Raw genomic sequence first — 16,994 nt, forward strand, 5'->3', positions numbered from 1 at the left:
TCTGGAGCGGTCATATCCGCTTAAATCTCCGCGCAGATCGGTTCTGTAATTGTTGCCCGCCCTGCGCGAGAGTTTGGATTCTAACACTGAGAGCCGGTGGGCGGAAGTCGCAGGGGCCCTGCGTGTCCTGTGCAGAGTTCTGCGGTGCGGTGAGAGGTGAGCTGCAGCGACACATGGAGGATGCTGTGCAGTTGAGCGTTGATTCGTGTTGAGTGACAGCTGACACCGCTGCTGGGGAAGCCCTGGTTGAGCTAGGGTCGGAGTGCTTTGGGAGTTAGGAGAGCAGGGTTGCTGAGAGAGACGGCGCAGCCAGCTACCGCAAGCCTGGGGCTAGCGTCTCTGAGGGTGATCGCGCTGCTTTCTAGTGGCCTGAAAGAGGAGAAAAGGGCAGATACAAATGGAAAATTAGATTATTTGTGGTTTGGGCTTAACTTGGGAAGGTCAGCCATTCTCTGTCAGCCTGTGGCGTCTGCCAGCGGGACTAATACTAAGAACACATGGAACAAAAGCCAGGGGATATACATGTGCACACTTAGAAGTGGGCACCACTGGCACCAGAGCTGGGAGATGAGCCTCTGTGCAGGCAGCAAGTCTTGCAAAACAGGACCATTTCATCCACAGCATGCAGTCTCCTGTAGGGAGCCAGGGCTGCAAAACAAACGTTTAAATGACAAATCCTAATCCCCGCTCCCGAGATTTTACTGAGGGCTTGGACCCTTTGCAAATGAAGTGGGTCGATGCTGCCTCTGCTGAGACCATATGGACACAGTAAGAGTCAGTGATTGGCATTGGAGCAGACGATGCTGTGTCCTTATTGGAGGACGTTCTTTGGGCCTCACTATTGAGTTTATTGAAGATTTCCTGGACACCAGTAAATTGCCATCTCTGGTGAAAATGTCCTGGCTGCCAAGGTAATAATGTTCTGTGGAACTAGGCATGCTCCTTTTAACCCTGTGTTAAACTAATCCCGTGGCCACTTATCTGAGGTTACTGAAGTCCAGGATGTCAGTGAGTATGTCCTGTTTACCATGAAGCCATTGTGGACGGGGAAGAAATACTTTGTGTGTAGGGTCTGTTGTTTCTGTGCATGGCTTCCAAGGCAGGGAAAAGATTGAGCCATTGTATTTAAGGAAAGAGAACAGGATGCCGGTGTGGGAATAGATGAAAACAAAAATGTCTAGAAAAGCAGAGAGAGCCAGGAGTGGCCATCACCACACCACACTGCACCCACATCTCTGCTCTCAGGAGGCAGGAGGAACTAGAAAGGGTTCTGGGTGCTGGGCACACAGGGACCACACGAGATCATAGGCACTGTGTGTAGGGAAGGAACGAGACTGGTCCTGCTCTTCCTCTTAGGGTACATCCTGGAACAGTACATAACCCTACTTGTCATTTCTGAAAAAGAAATGGTTATGCTAATGCTTATGGCATGGTTAAAAGTGTCCTGTGAGAGCTGGGCACGCTGGCTCACACCTTTAGTCCCGGCACTCAGGGAGCAGAGGCAGGTGGAATTCTGTGAGTGTCAGGACAGCCTGCTCTACACAGAGAGCTCCAGGCCAGCTACAGAAACATAGTGAGATCATGTCTCAAAAAGTTGGGGATTGGGGTGGCATATATGTGAACAGCTTAACAAGGCTCAGAAAGAGTATCAAATACAGAAGCAAATGCTCCCAGGCAACCACTGAACTGAGAATGGGGCCTCCATTGGAGGAGTTAGAGAAAGGATTGAAGGTGCTGAAGGGGCTTGCAACCCCATAAGAACAACAATGCCAACCAACCAGAGCTCCCAGGGACTAAACCACCATCCAAAGAGTACACATGGACTGACCCATGGCTCCAGCTGCATATGTAGCAGATGATGGCCTTGTTGGGCCCCAATGGAAGGAGAAGCCCTTGGTCCTGCCAAGGCTGAACCCCCAGTGTAGGGGAATGTCAGGGAGGGCAGAAAGGGGGGGGTGGTTGGGAGGGGAACACCCTTATAGAAGAAGGGGAGGAGGATGGGATGGGGGGCTTATGTCTGGGAAACCGGCAAAGGGAGTAGCATTTGAAATGTAAATTAAAAATATCCAATAAAAAAACAAAAACAAAAAACAAAAAGCAAAACAAAACAAAAAAAAGGCTCAGAAAAAGGAGCAGCCTGAGAACTTGCCCGTTTTTGTGTGTATTTACATGCAGGTTCTGAGGGTGCCCCGAGCTTCGCATCACTGTAGATCCTCAGTGCCCATGACACACACGGCACCCTCACCGTGGAAAGGAAACAACTTAAGTTAATTCCTCATCTTCTCACAAGTCAAAGGTACAGCAGCTGTGGTGGTGAGTCCCTCCTAACGACCTCGTTTGGCGTTTACTTCAGGGAAGGGGAGTCGTGGGGGTTTTAGCATGTGCGCTGTGTGGAGTGTATGCATGTGGGTGTGGGCACATGTGTGAGTCTGTACGTGAGCCTGCTCTGAGGCCAGAGAAAGCTACAGAGTGCCCTGCTCCGTTACTCCCAGCCTTATTCCCTTGAGGTTGGGTCTGCCACTGAGTCTGAAGTGAGGCTGATAGCCAGTGAGCCCAGAGGTCCGCCTCTCTTTGTCCCACGCAGCGCTGGAGTTACAGCCAAACCTGCCTTTTTCAGATTGCTGGGGATTTGAACTCAGGTCCTCGTGCTGTTGCAGCAAGCTCTCTTATCCACTGTACCATCTCCCCAGCCCCCAGACTACGGTGTTTGGGTTTTCTTTGTCATCACCCTGGTCAACACCAGACAGGGTTTTTTGAGCATTGTCTGTTCTAGCACGTCTATACCGTGACATCTTGGCCGCTCAGAAACTCATAGGTAAAAGCTGAGGACACGGGATCATTCCCTCACTGGGGCTTTCTGCTGTCTCTTTAGACCTCAGTCAGGCCACATCATCCAGGCTGTGGGATTTTTTTTTTTTACCTCAACACAGATGGCCTGTCTGCTCAGCTGCTCTCCTGGTAACCTCTAGACCCTCACTCAGCTTTCGGTTCCTGAGAAAATTGGATCTGCCAGCAAAGAGGCAAGAGAGGAAACATACCTGTTGACATGAATTTGTCCCAGAAGCCCCAGAGGGTGCACCCACAGGAGCAGGATGGGTCATGTGAGGTAAGCAGCAGCTGCCCAGGGTTCAGTTCTTTAAAACTGGAGGACAGACATGGGAAACAGCAGATGCTGGGCCTCCCATTCCAGAGGCAGACTTGTTCCTCCAGCTAGGAGCAGACCACAGGGGCCAGTGCTCCTGCACCTCCTGTCCTTTCATGTTACTCATTGTCCTGCCTCCTGGTGCTTAGGTAGATGCAGCCCTCAAAACTGTGTCCCCCGCAGGGTCCTCAATCCTGTATCTTCTTGTCGAGTCTGATAGCCATTGTCATTTTGTGAGTCTCTTGAAGGAGCTCATTTAATGTGGATGCATGGCAGGTAAGTCTTAGAGACGATGAGTATCTGAGAACGCCTTGCCAAAAACATATTGTTTGCTGCTCTAGAGGCAGTGAGACCTGGGAGAACAGAGCTGAGAAATGAGATTGTCTTAGTCAGGGTTTTACTGCTGTGAGCAGATACCATGACCAGGGCAACTCTTACAAGGACAACGTTTAATCCATTATCATCAAGGTGGGAGCATGGCAGCATCCAGGCAGGCATGGTGCAGGAGGGGCTGAGAGTTCTACATCTTCATCTGAAGGCTGCTAGCAGAATACTGGCTTCCAGTCAGTCTTAAAGCCCACACCCACAGTGACACACCTACTCTAACAAGGCCACACCTACTCCAAAAGGGACACACCTTCTAATTGTGCCACTCCCTGGACCGAGCATATGAACTATCACAGAGGCAGACTAAAGTCTTTTGCAGTGACCAACTTTATTCCAAGCATCAGATATTTTATACTCAGAGAATTAAAGGGAGTCACATGCATAAGGTGTCCAATCTCAAGGGCAAGGCTTATGGGACAGGCAAGCTACACGTGGCAAAACCATGTTATTCCACAGAGACACATAAAAAAATAATGAAGCCCAGTTGTAATGAGTAATCAGAAGTAAATTTACTGCTAACCACTTTACCTGGGAGGAGGATAAAAGTACATTCCAAGAACAACTCCACGGTTGGACCAGATTCTTCCAATAGACCATACATTTCATTACTTATATATGAAATAATTTGTTAGATATATGCACACATTTAGAAATACATATGGTAGCAACACTTGTCCTTGGCTACATTCCATGTATAAGTTGGGAATCACTTCCTTATTCTCCCTGAAGCACCTGTGTGCCACACACGTCAGAAACTTATTTCCTCTTCACTTTCCCTTCCAGAAATCCTGTCGTTCAAACTTGGTTCTCCACTGTACTTTTTAATTATTGATTTTTTAGGTTTTGTTTTCCTTCATTGTGGGGAGTGGTACATGCTTACCCAGGCATTGTGTGGAAGTCAGAGGACAACTTTTAGGAGTCTCTCTCCTTTCACTTTGTGTATCTTGGGGATCGAGGTCATCATCAGGCAGGGCAACAAGCATTTTTACCTGCTGAGCCATCTCCTCCACTCTAACTCTCTGGTTTCAAGTCTCAGTCGCACTTTCTAATCTGTCTAATAGTTGTTATTGTTTTGTTTGTTTGTCTGAGACAGAGTCTCATTGTGTAGCCTTCTCTGGCTAGAATTCATTGTCTAGACCAGACTAGCCTCGAAATGGTAGAGATCCACCTGCCTTTTTCTTCAGAGTACTAGAATTAAAGGTGAGCATCACACCGCCCGTTACTGTTGTTTTAAAAGGCAATATCAAGCTTTGATGATGATGATGATGATGATGATGATGGTGGTGGTGGTGGTGGTGGTGGTGGTGATGATGATGATGGTGATGGTGATGGTGATGATGTCATCGTCGTCTTTCAGTGAGCTGTCTTCTGACTCATGGATGGACTATTTATGTCCAAGGATACTAGAGGTGTTTTGGTGTCTGATTTTTCTAAATTAGTGAAAATGAAAATTAATTCCCCAAGTTAAAACGAAACAGCGCTGTTGGTTTTGTGCAAAGTCTTCAGTCTTGAGTGTTCCCCCCTCACTCCGTTCTCAATGAATCATGATAATTCACCACTCCACTGAGCTGCCTTCCCTGAAGCCTAGGATAAAGTTAGCTCTAGGTGTCAGGGTGCTTATTCCTTTTTGAAGTATTGGTGAAGTATTTCTGGCTGCTTGGGGGATGAAAATCCAAGTGTATAAGAGTTTTATAAACTCTAGCTTCTTAAATATTTATATAATATACATTAGATAATACATATTTATATAATATATTATTCATTTAATATGAAATAGAAATTGTCTGGAAAGCCAAATGATCTGTCACCATTCAAGAGTCACTGAACCACTTCGCTGTGTGCCATGCCTGCCTCTTCAGTGAAGAGCAACTCAGAATGGACTGCACTTTGTGTGTTAATAGCGTCTCACAATGCTACATTTTGTGTTACAGAGATTGGTGTCCTTTGAGGATGTGACTGTGGACTTTAGCCAGGAGGAGTGGCGGCGCCTGGACCCTGCCCAGAGACGCCTGTACCAGGAGGTGATGCTGGAGATCTACAGCCACCTCTTGTCAGTGGGTGAGCATGGCAGTGGGTGAGCATGGCAGTGGGCGAGCATGGCAGTGGGTGAGCATGGCAGTGGGCGAGCATGGCAGTGGGCGAGCATGGCAGTGGGTGAGCATGGCAGTGGGTAAGCATGGCAGTGAGCGAGCATGGCTGGCTGGGGGTCCAGGATGGGCTTCGTTGAAACTATTTCCTCCTTTTCTTAGAACGTGGTGGGGTATCAAAAGTGTGTCATGGTTCATTCCTTTTTGACATTCCAAGTTAATTTCTTTGTGCCCAGTACAAAATACCGATTTCCCAATCAGCCAGCACAAAGCCCATTGGATGACCTCTAAAGCTACACACTGAGCAGATATTCTTCCAACTACAGGCTACCCTATTCCCAGCCCTGGGGCCATCTTCAGGATAAAGAAAAGAAAGAAGACACAGACAGGAGAGGCTAAGTTCCCACATCATCAGTGTTGGTGTCAAGGTGAGTGACCAGGACCTAGACGGAGGTGGATGTTATTAGTGGGCCACTACCAAACTTCTTCATTGATCCCTTCTCCTAGTGGTGGACATCAGGCTTGCCTCCTTCCCCCACTCTTTATAGCTAATGCCACAGTGCATTGTGAATGTAGGCCAGGATCGTGGGTACCAAGCTTTGCCTCCCACACCAACTCTCTACAGCTAACCCTGCAGTACTGTGTAACTGTGGACTAAGAGTGAGGATGAGCTTCTTCGGAGGTGAATAGTGGGTAGTCAGCTGCCTCATCGTGGAGATAACAAGACCTAAGTTGACCACCAACCCTATTCTCCTGGAGGTCGATACCTGGATTCCTGTTTGCACACCTCTCTTGTCTCCACTGGGCATTACCAAACTGTCAACAAGATGAAGAAAACTCAGTAGTGATTGAGAATACGGATACATGTGTTGGTCAGGGAGGAAATTGGTCTCCTTTTTCCCGATGACCATGGTTAGGGCTGAGGATGCATATCTCCGTGGTGGAGTGGCAGGCTGACATGTATCAAGCCTTGGATTCAGTCCCCAGTATGGCAGATGTATAGGTAGACAGACATATGTGTCAACGTGGGTAAGATACGCTAGTGAGATACAAAGTTTTCAGCACAGTTGGTGATGGTTCAGTTGGGTATTTTTAAGTTAGTTTCATCGTCACTTTCTTGTGATAGCTCTCATGCGTTTTCCTCTCCTGGCCCTTTCCCCAGTGACCTCCTCCAGCCCCCTCTTGTTGGACCCTGTCCATGCCACAAGCTCCACTACTCTTTTTCTTTCTTTCTTCCTCCTTTAAGATCCAATTTTTTGAAGTCCCTTTTCTCCTTTGACAATTTACATATAACACATGCAGACATAACCTATATATACACATACAGAAATTAAAATCTAGAGTCCACCTGTAAGAAAAGAATATGGTACTCTGTCTTTGAGTGTCACTTAATTCACCTAACATGTCAAGTCCGATCCATTTTGCTGCAGTTGTGAGGATTTTGTGTTTTGGGTGTTTTGTTTTGTTTTGTTTTTGTTGTGGCTAGCTAAAACCCTATGAGACATGTGTTCTACATTCTCTTACTGCTTTCATCTGTCAAGAGGCATCGGTTCCCTTTCTCACTGCAGCATAAGTACGGCTGTGCAAGTATGTCTGCCTACATCCATACAGAGTCCCTCAGGTATATGGGCTGGCTTGGTCTGGCTGGCTTGGTCTGGCTGGGTCATATGACAGTTCCATTTTGAGTTCTTTAAGGACCTTCCACCCTGGCTTTGGTGGCTACAGCAGTTGGCACACCCTGTAGTGGTGCACAGGGACATAGCTTTCCTTGCTGGCATTTGTTGTTTGTTTCTTTTCTTTTCTTAAAATAAAGGATTTAATAATTTACTTTATGTATGTGAGTACACCGTAGCTGTCTTCAGACACACCAGAAGAAGCCATCAGATATCATTACAGATGGTTGGGAGCCACCATGTGGTTGCTGGGATTTGAACTCAGGACCTCTGGAAGAGCAATCAGTGCTCTTAACCTCTGAGCCATCTCTCCAGCCCTGTTTCTTTTCTTAATAGCCATTTTGACTGGGGTGACCTAGAATGTGAGGGAAGTTTTAAATTGTGTTTCCCTGATGACTAAAAATATTGAACACATTTTTAAAATATGTATTGGCCATTCGTATGCCTTTTGAGAACTATCCATTAAATGTATTACCTATTGCTTGATTGGGGAATTCGGTATCTCTGCATAGTCTGTGTATTAATCTGTAGTTAGAAAAATCCTTTCCCGTTATATAGGCCACCTCTTCATTTCTTTTGCTGTGCATGTTTTTATATAACCCCACTTATCCATTCGTGAGATTGTTTTGTTTTTTTTTTCCCTGTGCTATTGAGTCTTTTTCTAAACTTCCTAGCCCATGCCTGTATCTCTGAGTCTTGCTTCTGCCTCCCTCCCGCAGTTTCAGAACGTCATTACTAAGTCTTTCAGTCTAAGTTGTTTGTCGGGGGTAAAGAGACTTACTGCTCTCCACAGCGCCCAGGCTTGGTTCCCAGTACCTGTGAGGCAGCTCACAGCTGTCTACAGTTCCAGGCCTAGGGAACGCGACTTCCTCTTCTGATCCCCCCCCAGGCACTATCAGCAAACACCCATACATGAGATGAAGTAAATACATCTTTTTTAAGAAAAAAGACAAAAAAGATGGGGATCCAGTTTCATTTTTTTACAGGTCGTCCCAGCACAGTTTGTTAAAGATGCTTCCTAATATATTCTTGAATGTGTTTTGAAATTTTTTCTTAAGATGTTTTGTGTCCATTTTCATTAAGGAAATTATTCTGTAGTTTCCGTTGTTTTTGTTGTTGTTGTTGTTGTTGTTGTTCTGTTGTGTCCTTACCCAGTTTGGGTGTTAGATACCAACATTAGCTTTGTACAGTGTGCCTTTTAGTGTTTCTCCCTTTCTACTTTATGGAAGGGTTAAGGAGTGTTGCCATTACCTGTTCCTTAAAGGTTTGGGCAGACCCCCCAGTGCATCTTCTCTTGGGCTTTTCTTCGTATGAATATACTTTACTCTGCCTCTTACGAATCTATTCTGTTTGTATCTTCTTGATGTAATTTCCTTGGGTGTTTTGTTTGTTTTATTGTTTTCTTTTGTTGTTGTCTTTCAAGACATGGACTCACCATGTAGCTCTATCTGTCCTGGAACTCACGCTGTAGACCAGGCTGGCTTTGAACTCAGAGATCCACCTGCCTCTGCGCCCCTAGTGCTGTGATCAAAGGCCTGTGCCACTGTACCCATCAAGATTTTAACTTTCATAGGTCATATGTGGTTAAAATTTTAATCATTTATTCTAACATTTCCAGGGTTTTTTTTTGGTTTGTTTTTTAATGTAAGATTTCCAGGTACTAACTCTCCAGTAAACTGCTAGATTTCTTTGGAATCCATTGTTAATATCCTCTTTTTCATTTCTAATTTTGTTAATGTGACTCTCTTTTCCCTGTCACATTGGCTAGGAGTTTTTCAATCTCACTTTTTTTTTTCTTTTTTTTCGGAGCTGAGGACCGAACCCAGGGCCTTGCGCTTCCTAGGTAAGCGCTCTACCGCTGAGCTAAATCCCCAGCGAGGTTTTTTTTTTGTTTGTTTGTTTGTTTGTTTTTTCTTCCATTTACTACTTTGGATTTTGCCTTTTTCTTCATTTTTTGAGAGTTGCAGCCTTAGGTTGAACTCTGATTTCTTTAATGTAAATATCTCAGATATCAACTTTCTCTTGGACCTGTCTTAGCTGTATCCAAAGATCATGGTAAATTGGCATTCCTCCCCATTTTGTTCCAGAAATGTTTTCATTTCCTCCCTGATTTCTTTGCAACTCACTGCTAATTCAGAATAGGCTGATCTACGTCCATGTATCTGTGCAGTTTCTGTGGTTTCTCTTCTTGTTTTATTTCTTTGTTTCTCTTTTTGTTTTATTCTATTATGGCCTTTTAAGATACGGAACATTGTTTCAGCTTTTTTGTACTGTTCAGATTTGCTGTGTAGCCTGGCATGTGTTCTGGTGTTTGAGAATCGTCCATGGGCTGCTGAGAAGGACTGTGTTCCATTTCCGTTGGCTGGGATATTCTGTAGATATCCCTTAGACATGTGTGATCGGTGTTGTAGATATTTCTTATTAGATCTCTCTCTGTCTCTGTCTCTCTCTGTCTGTCTGTCTGTCTCTCTCTCTCTCTCTCTCTCTGTGTGTGTGTGTGTGTGTGTGTGTATGTGTGTGTGTGAATAAATGCCACGTGTGTCAGAGTTTCCACAGAGTCCAGACGAGGATGTCGGATCCTCTGGGGTTGGAGTTAACAGGTTCCTGCGAGAGTGCTGGGAGCTAAACTCCAGCCCTCTGCCAAAGCAGCAAATGCTTTTAACTGCTCACATAGAGTTAAGATCAGAAAAGTAAGGGAAGGCCACTATATGTGTAAATGGATGTCTAAAAAAAGAAGGAAAATGTACTGGTGTTAGGTTACGGTTCAAAGATAAAGAGTGCTTTCCTAGATTAAGTAAACTTCCATCCCTAACAACAGTGAGTGACGTGAATATATGAGTCCTTAGCTAGATGAAAAAAATGGGCCAAAGGCATGAATATGCCTTTCTCTAGAACTGATTAAGTCCACTGCTCTGCTGGTCTCTGTTCCTTTTTAACACATGATCGTCCAGCGAGACTGCCTTATAGCAGCTTTCACAGTTTCTTCCCCTACGCCTCAGCCTACTAGGTTTCCTACGTCAGTCAAATTCATTGCCTTTGTCTAAACAGTCTTCTCCGCAGACTAGTACAGCCATCGTGACCACTGACCTAGGCATTCACATTTCTTCATCTGAAAAACAGGGAAAATAGTTGTAATTGCTTTATGAGATGGTTTGTGGGGTAAAATGAGTCATAAAGAAAGATGCCTGATGGTTAGTGTCCCACAGCTAAAGTTCGACATGTCCTAGGGATGTAGGCATGTTCTGCTTGTTGGCATGAGTACCTCACAGAGGTTTTTTTGTGCTTGTTGTCTGTTAACTCTGTGATTTCTCACCCATCCTGTTCACTGTGCATACTCTTTTCATCTCCCAGAAGTGGAATCAGAGTTTTACACTCCCCGACAGAAAGCTTCCGAGAATGCAGCATTTCAAACCAGAAAGGCGAGTGCACTCTCAGGTCATGGTTTGTGGTGCTCTATTTTAGAAGTACTGTGGCAAGACCCCGACCTTACAAAAAGAGATGGACAAAGCCAGATCCCACCCTGGAGTCCTGGTGCTTTCCTCAACAAGAAAACACAGAACACAGACAGAGACTGTGGTTGTAAAGAGCCCGGAAAAACCACCCCCTTGGTATCTAACCTTATTTCTACACAAAAGGGAGCTCCAAAGTCACTTGCGAAACATTTGAAGCGCAACCTTGAAGCAAATGGTGAAGAACAAGGCAACGTCACAAAGCAGCTTAATGACATTGTTACGTTGGGTCGACTCTGCACGCAAGACACTAACTGTACAGTTCCTCACGAAGGGCCGTGCGAAGGTGACCAGTGCAGAAAAGTTCCCATCCACAAACAACCACTTGCAGAGAAAGAAGTCCATTCTCACGAGAAGCCAGATGAAGGCACGGGACGTGGAAGGACCGACGATGCGTCTGCTTTCTGTCAACATCAGACAGCTCACACCGGAGAAGGACCTCTTGTCTGTCACAAGTGTGAGGAAGTCTTCCTCCAGAAGACAGAGTTTGCCTCCCATCAAGAAACTCACCCAGAGAAACCTTATGAGTGTCCCGACTGTGGGAAATCATTTAGCCGAACATCCAACCTGCAGGTCCATCATCGAATTCACACTGGAGAGAAACCTTACGAATGCCGGGACTGTGGCAAATCATTCAACAACACTTCCCAGCTGAAGGTACATTATCGAATACACACAGGGGAGAGACCTTACGTGTGTCCCGTGTGTGGGAAGGCCTTCAAGCAGAAATCAATCCTCAGCACCCATGAGACGATTCACACTGGGGAGAAGCCTTACAAATGTACCGTTTGTGGGAAACTGTTCAGCTGTACGTCCCGACTGAAGGTGCATTATCAGATTCATATGAAGGAGAAGCCTTACGAATGTGGTGACTGCGGGAAGGCCTTCAAGCGAAAGTCAAGCCTCACCGTTCACCAGAAGATCCACAGCAGACAAACACGCCATGCGTGCAGCGAGTGCGGGAAAGAGTTCAGCCAGAAGTCAGAGCTCAGCACGCACCAGAGACTTCACCTGGGGAAGAATTCTCACAAATGCGCCGACTGCGGGAAGGCGTTTACTTACGCATCCCAACTGAAGATGCACCATCGAGTTCACACGGGGGAGAAGCCCTACAAGTGCCGGGACTGTGGCAAGTCCTTTACGTACTCATTCACCCTGAATGTGCATCGCCGGATTCACAAGGTGGAGAAGCCTCACAAGTGCAGCGTCTGCGGGAAAGCCTTGGCTTCTAAGTACCAGCTGGAAGAACATGAGCGGATCCACACAGGGGAGAAGCCTTACGTATGTACTGAATGTGGAAAAGGCTTCCATGGTAGGTCAGGTTTCCTACGGCATCAGATAACTCACACTAGGGATAAACCTTTTGTCTGTCATAAATGTGGGAAGGCCTTCTTTCAGAGGTCACAGTTGACATCTCATCAGCAAACTCACACGGGAGAGAAGCCATATCCGTGTCGTTACTGTGGGAAATCATTCAGCCACACATCCCAGCTGACAGTCCATCATCGAATCCACACTGGGGAGAGACCTTACAAATGCAACTACTGTGGGAAGTCGTTCAGTAATTCCTCCCAACTGAAAGAGCATCTACGAATTCATACTGGGGAGACACCTTACGCATGTTCCGAATGTGGGAAGGCCTTCAGCCGAAGATCATCCCTCAATTTACACACGAAAATTCACACTGGAGAAAAACACCATATTTGTAGCGAGTGTGGGAAAGCCTTCAGTCAGAAGTCAGTACTGCGAACACATCAGAGAATACACACTGGGGAAAAGCCTTACAAATGCGGTGACTGTGGGAAAGCCCTAGCTTCAAAGGGCCAGCTTCGAGATCATCAGCGGATTCACACGGGCGAGAAGCCCTATGTGTGCCCCGAATGTGGGAAGGGCTTCTTCGGCAGGTCGTCTTTGCACAGACATCAGATGACTCACACTAAGGAGAGACCTTTTGTCTGTCAAAAATGTGGGAAGACCTTCATCCAGAAGTCAGCACTGACATCCCATCAGCAAATTCACACAGGCGAGAAACCCTACGTGTGCCCCGAGTGTGGGAAGGGCTTCTACAATAAGTCGTCTTTACCTCGACATCAGATGACTCACACGAAGGGGAGATCTTTTGTCTGTCAAAAATGTGGGAAGGCCTTCCTCCAGAAGTCTGTGTTGAAATGCCATCAGCGGACCCACACTTGCAAGAAGCCTTAGGAAAGCCATAGGAAATTGTCCCATAATATAACCCACCCTAGACCCATCGTCATTCCTACACAGGAATGTAGAGGGGATGAGAACTCGCCCTGCAGTGCATCCCAACTGGAGGTGCAGCACTGGATTTAGACTGTGTTCTGATACTACTGTGTTCTGAGTGTTGAAAGGCTTTTAACAGTGTGTCAGATTATAATAAATGCCAAGCACCTCATACCAGACGCAGTTCTTTCAGGCTTGGTTTTTGTGTGACGCACGTTTCCTCATAGTCAGTCTGTAAACACATTCCTAACTGAGGTATGGTCTTTAAATTACTTGAAGAGAATGTTTTAAAGGAACTTTCTGTATGTTGTGGCTTCTGTACTTTAAAATATCTAGATATGCACTCCTTGTTGATAAACACATTATTCATAAGAGACATTCGTAATATGATTTCAGATTTCATCCTAGGAGGAAACCCTAAAGCAACGGGATGAGAAACACTTCTCTATAGAAAATGGCAAAAGACACATTTGTTACCAGACTATAGGAAAGTTTTGGGGATTTTTGTATCAACAATATTCCTATTTATTGTGGGATAATGTTTCTATAATGCAAGAAAGGAAATAAGACAGTGTTCTCTGTCAAAGTGTCTCTAATATGTATGTCTGATTGCACACTTTTTGTTTATATGACATCAGTTCGTACGTATGTACTACCTCAGATTTGTGGGGTTTGCACAGAATTTATTGCCTAGAAGGAGTTTCTTTTTAAAAAATCTAAGTTGTGTTGACAGTCTGTCCCCTAGTCACACCAACTTGAGGCTGCACTATCAATAATTAGGAATCTTTTTATCATATAAAAGGAACTTTTGAGATAAATCCATAAGTGAAATTCTATAGCATTCACTGTTCCTTATAACTTTTCTCTTTCATGTTAGCTCCTCTAACCTTTTTTCCACAGGTCCCATCTGTAGTGAACTACATAGGCAGACCCAACCACTCACTACAGAATCATTGGAGACTACTTCTTCATAGTTTTCTATCAGCTTCTAATACACATAAGATAATAAATAGTGGGGTGTGTGTGTGTGTGTGTGTGTGTGTGTGTGTGTGTGTGTGCATGAGTGCCACGGCACATGTGTGAAAGTCAGAGAACTATTTGTAGGAGTTTGTTTTTTGTTAACAACATTCAGGTCCCAGGAATTGAGCTTGACATGTGCCATTAACCGCTGAGCCTGTTGTTGTTGGTTTTTTGTTTTTTGGGGTTTTTTGTTTGTTTGTTTTGGTTTTGGTTTGGTTTGGTTTTGGTTTTTTGGTTTTATTTTTTTTTTTCCTTGAAACAGGGTCTCACTACGTAACCTTGGCTGACCTGCAGCTTACCAGGCTGGTCTTGAACTCACAGAGACCCATCTGCCTTTGTCTTCTATGTGCTGAGACTAAAGACATATGCCACCACGCCTGCCTTGATGTTTTAAATAAAGTTTTATGCGGCACAGCTATGTTCATTTGTATATATTTGCTTTGTTGCTCCACCAGCACAACTGAGTAGTTGTGATCACCAACTTAGGAATATTTACTGTCTGCCTCCTCACAATATATCTGACAATATGTGCTGCATACATTACTGTTCTCCAAGTCATATTCTTGTGTAGAATCTCTTTGTCTTCTAAAAACCACATCTCTGTGTGTGTTGTTTTTCTACCCTAAAATACATACCTTTGTCGGCAGCATGGTATTCCATGAGGTTGAAATACCATAATCCAGAGGCAGTCGTGGTGGTGCACACCTTTAACTCCAGCACGCAGGAGGCAGAGGCAGACAGAACTCTGTGAGCTCAAGGGCAGCCCTGTCTACATAGTGAGTTCCAGAACAACCAGTGCTAGAGACACCGGGAGAGACCCTGACTCAGGAAAAACAATAACAACAACAACAAAAGACTTGTGATAACTTCCTGGGAAGGGAGAAGGGGAATAATCAGAAAAGGGGGAGCCAAAGGAACAGTAACTGGGTTCAACTGAAGCGGCAGTTCTGCTCTGTTGACAGAAACAAGCCTGGGCTGCAGTAGTCCATTCCCTATGAATCATGGCTTAATGCTTAAAAAGGCCTAGACTGTAAAACAGCAAACAAGAAAAACATGCCCATAAAGACTCGGGACAAGGAACTGAGGAGAGAACTCTACGAAAAAGACATACAGTCAAATTCTTTTAAAATGTTTAACCCCCGAGCCAACTTCTTACCTGTCCAAAATGGCTATCATCAATGAACAGCAAATCTGAGGATGTGACGAAGAGGGAGCCTTTATTGACTGTCTGAGGGAATGTAGTTTGTTGCAACTCCAGTGAAATCAGCCTGGGGTTTTGTTCTTGGGTTTAGTTTGTTTGATTTGTTTTGGTTTTGAGACTGAAGATCTCACTGTGCAACCTTAGTGACAGTTTCTGAAATTAGAAACTACCCAATCATGTAGCTTTTCTCTTGTGGATATACACCCTGGGAATTTATATCATACCACAGAGATACTGGCACATCGATGTTTACCACTGCTCTTCCCAATGGCAAAGAAATGGAATATGCCCAGGTGTTCATCAAAATAGACAGATGTGTAATGGAACTGCAGTATAAATGCACTGGGGTTTTATGGGTCATAAAATGAAATTTACAAGGAACTGGGTTAAACTGGAAAATAGGAGGTGAGGTAATTCAGGAAGACAATGACGTGTTCTCTTTCATATGCAGATACTAACTTGTGATTTTATATATTGAGCCTCTGACTGTCTCTAGTGACTCATCATCTCCATGAGGCAAGTGCTCCATCTTCCTGGTGAACTAGCAGTGGCTCAGGACTCAGGATAGGTGAGCATTGTTTATTGACTAGAGAGGTAAAACTATGGAAAGAAATTCTAGAACAAGTCGGTGCCTGGGATGCAATAAATGGGTATAAATAACGACGTGTTTACAGGTAGTAGATTAATGAGGAGCAGAGATTGACATTTGCATAACAATGACGTTCACGTAGTTTATTTTAATTTCGCCCTGCAGTGGTGGATGGCTTGAGCCCACTCTTTTGGGACTGGTGAGCTCTATCTTTGATGATGAAACTGTGTTTCCTAAATCATTCCTGTAGTCTGTTCTCAATGAAAAGATCTAGGCCATATGTAAACCAGGAATGATTGCATATTGCTGTAATGCTAAAACTTGAGTGGCATAGAGAAGAAGATCAGAGTAAGTTCAAGGCCAGCCTACTCTACGTGGCTCCAGACCAATGGTTCTCAACCTTCCTAATTTTTTTTCATTGCTACTTCATGACTGTAATTTTACTACTGTTATAAATCATGATGTAAATATTTTTGGAGATAGAGGTTTGTCAAAGGGGTCATGACCCACAAGTTGAGAACCAATGTTCTAGACCATCCAGGGCTAGAATGTGTTTAATGTGGAGATGACTCACACAATTCTTTATTTTCATACTGTACATTAGGTTTACTAATTTAGTCACTACAGTTATTTTTCCATTTGACTGGTGTCTCCACTTACCATTATTTCCACTTCCCACCTAGTTCTACATTATCTCTATCATGCAACTTAGAAAAAAGTTTACTTCTAAGTAAAATCAGGTTTCTCTACTCTGGGAACTGTGAGATGCCCCAGTATGAAGTACGTGATGGTCTATCTCAGATTCTCACCTTTGATGTTCCATATGACTTCACCTCCTGTTTCCTAATAACCCCACATAGTTTTCAGTCTTCGAAAAATCAGAAAAGGCCAGTCTGGTGGTATACATCTTTAATCCCAGCCCTCGCGGAACAGAGGCTATGGGATGTCTGAGAGTCTAAGGCCAGAACGATCTACATGCCGGTTCTAAGCCAGTCAGACCAACTTAGCCACGCCATCTCAAAAATAAGAACTCATTTAAGTTCGGGTGAAAATAAAGAGAAAAGTTGAAGAAAATGAAACAGGTTAAGAGCACTTGTTGCTCTTGCAGCTGTCCTGGGTGCTATAAACTTATCATACGGGCA

General features: G+C 44.7%; 1 protein-coding gene across 9 annotated transcripts; it reads left to right on the plus strand.

The window, feature by feature from the left end:
* Positions 1 to 12: 12 nt before the first annotated feature.
* On the plus strand, positions 13 to 13,221 carry Zfp658 (zinc finger protein 658). 9 transcript variants are annotated; one of them, XM_087549225.1, is made up of 6 exons: positions 13 to 156; positions 2,176 to 2,313; positions 2,931 to 3,106; positions 5,461 to 5,587; positions 5,943 to 6,044; positions 10,641 to 13,221. In XM_087549225.1, the coding sequence occupies exons 3-6, from the start codon at positions 3,047 to 3,049 to the stop codon at positions 13,001 to 13,003; spliced, it is 2,652 nt and encodes an 883-aa protein (XP_087405351.1). In that variant the 5' UTR covers positions 13 to 156; positions 2,176 to 2,313; positions 2,931 to 3,046; the 3' UTR covers positions 13,004 to 13,221. The 9 variants fall into 9 exon arrangements, with proteins under 9 accessions (XP_087405351.1, XP_087405470.1, XP_087405617.1 ...); XM_087549344.1 differs by having other exon boundaries at positions 10,752 to 13,221; XM_087549491.1 differs by having other exon boundaries at positions 5,461 to 5,550.
* Positions 13,222 to 16,994: the final 3,773 nt, after the last annotated feature.

The sequence above is a fragment of the Rattus norvegicus genome, chromosome 1 (assembly GCF_021556685.1).
Source record: "Rattus norvegicus strain SHRSP/BbbUtx chromosome 1, alternate assembly SHRSP_T2T, whole genome shotgun sequence".
Classification (NCBI taxonomy): domain Eukaryota; kingdom Metazoa; phylum Chordata; class Mammalia; order Rodentia; family Muridae; genus Rattus; species Rattus norvegicus.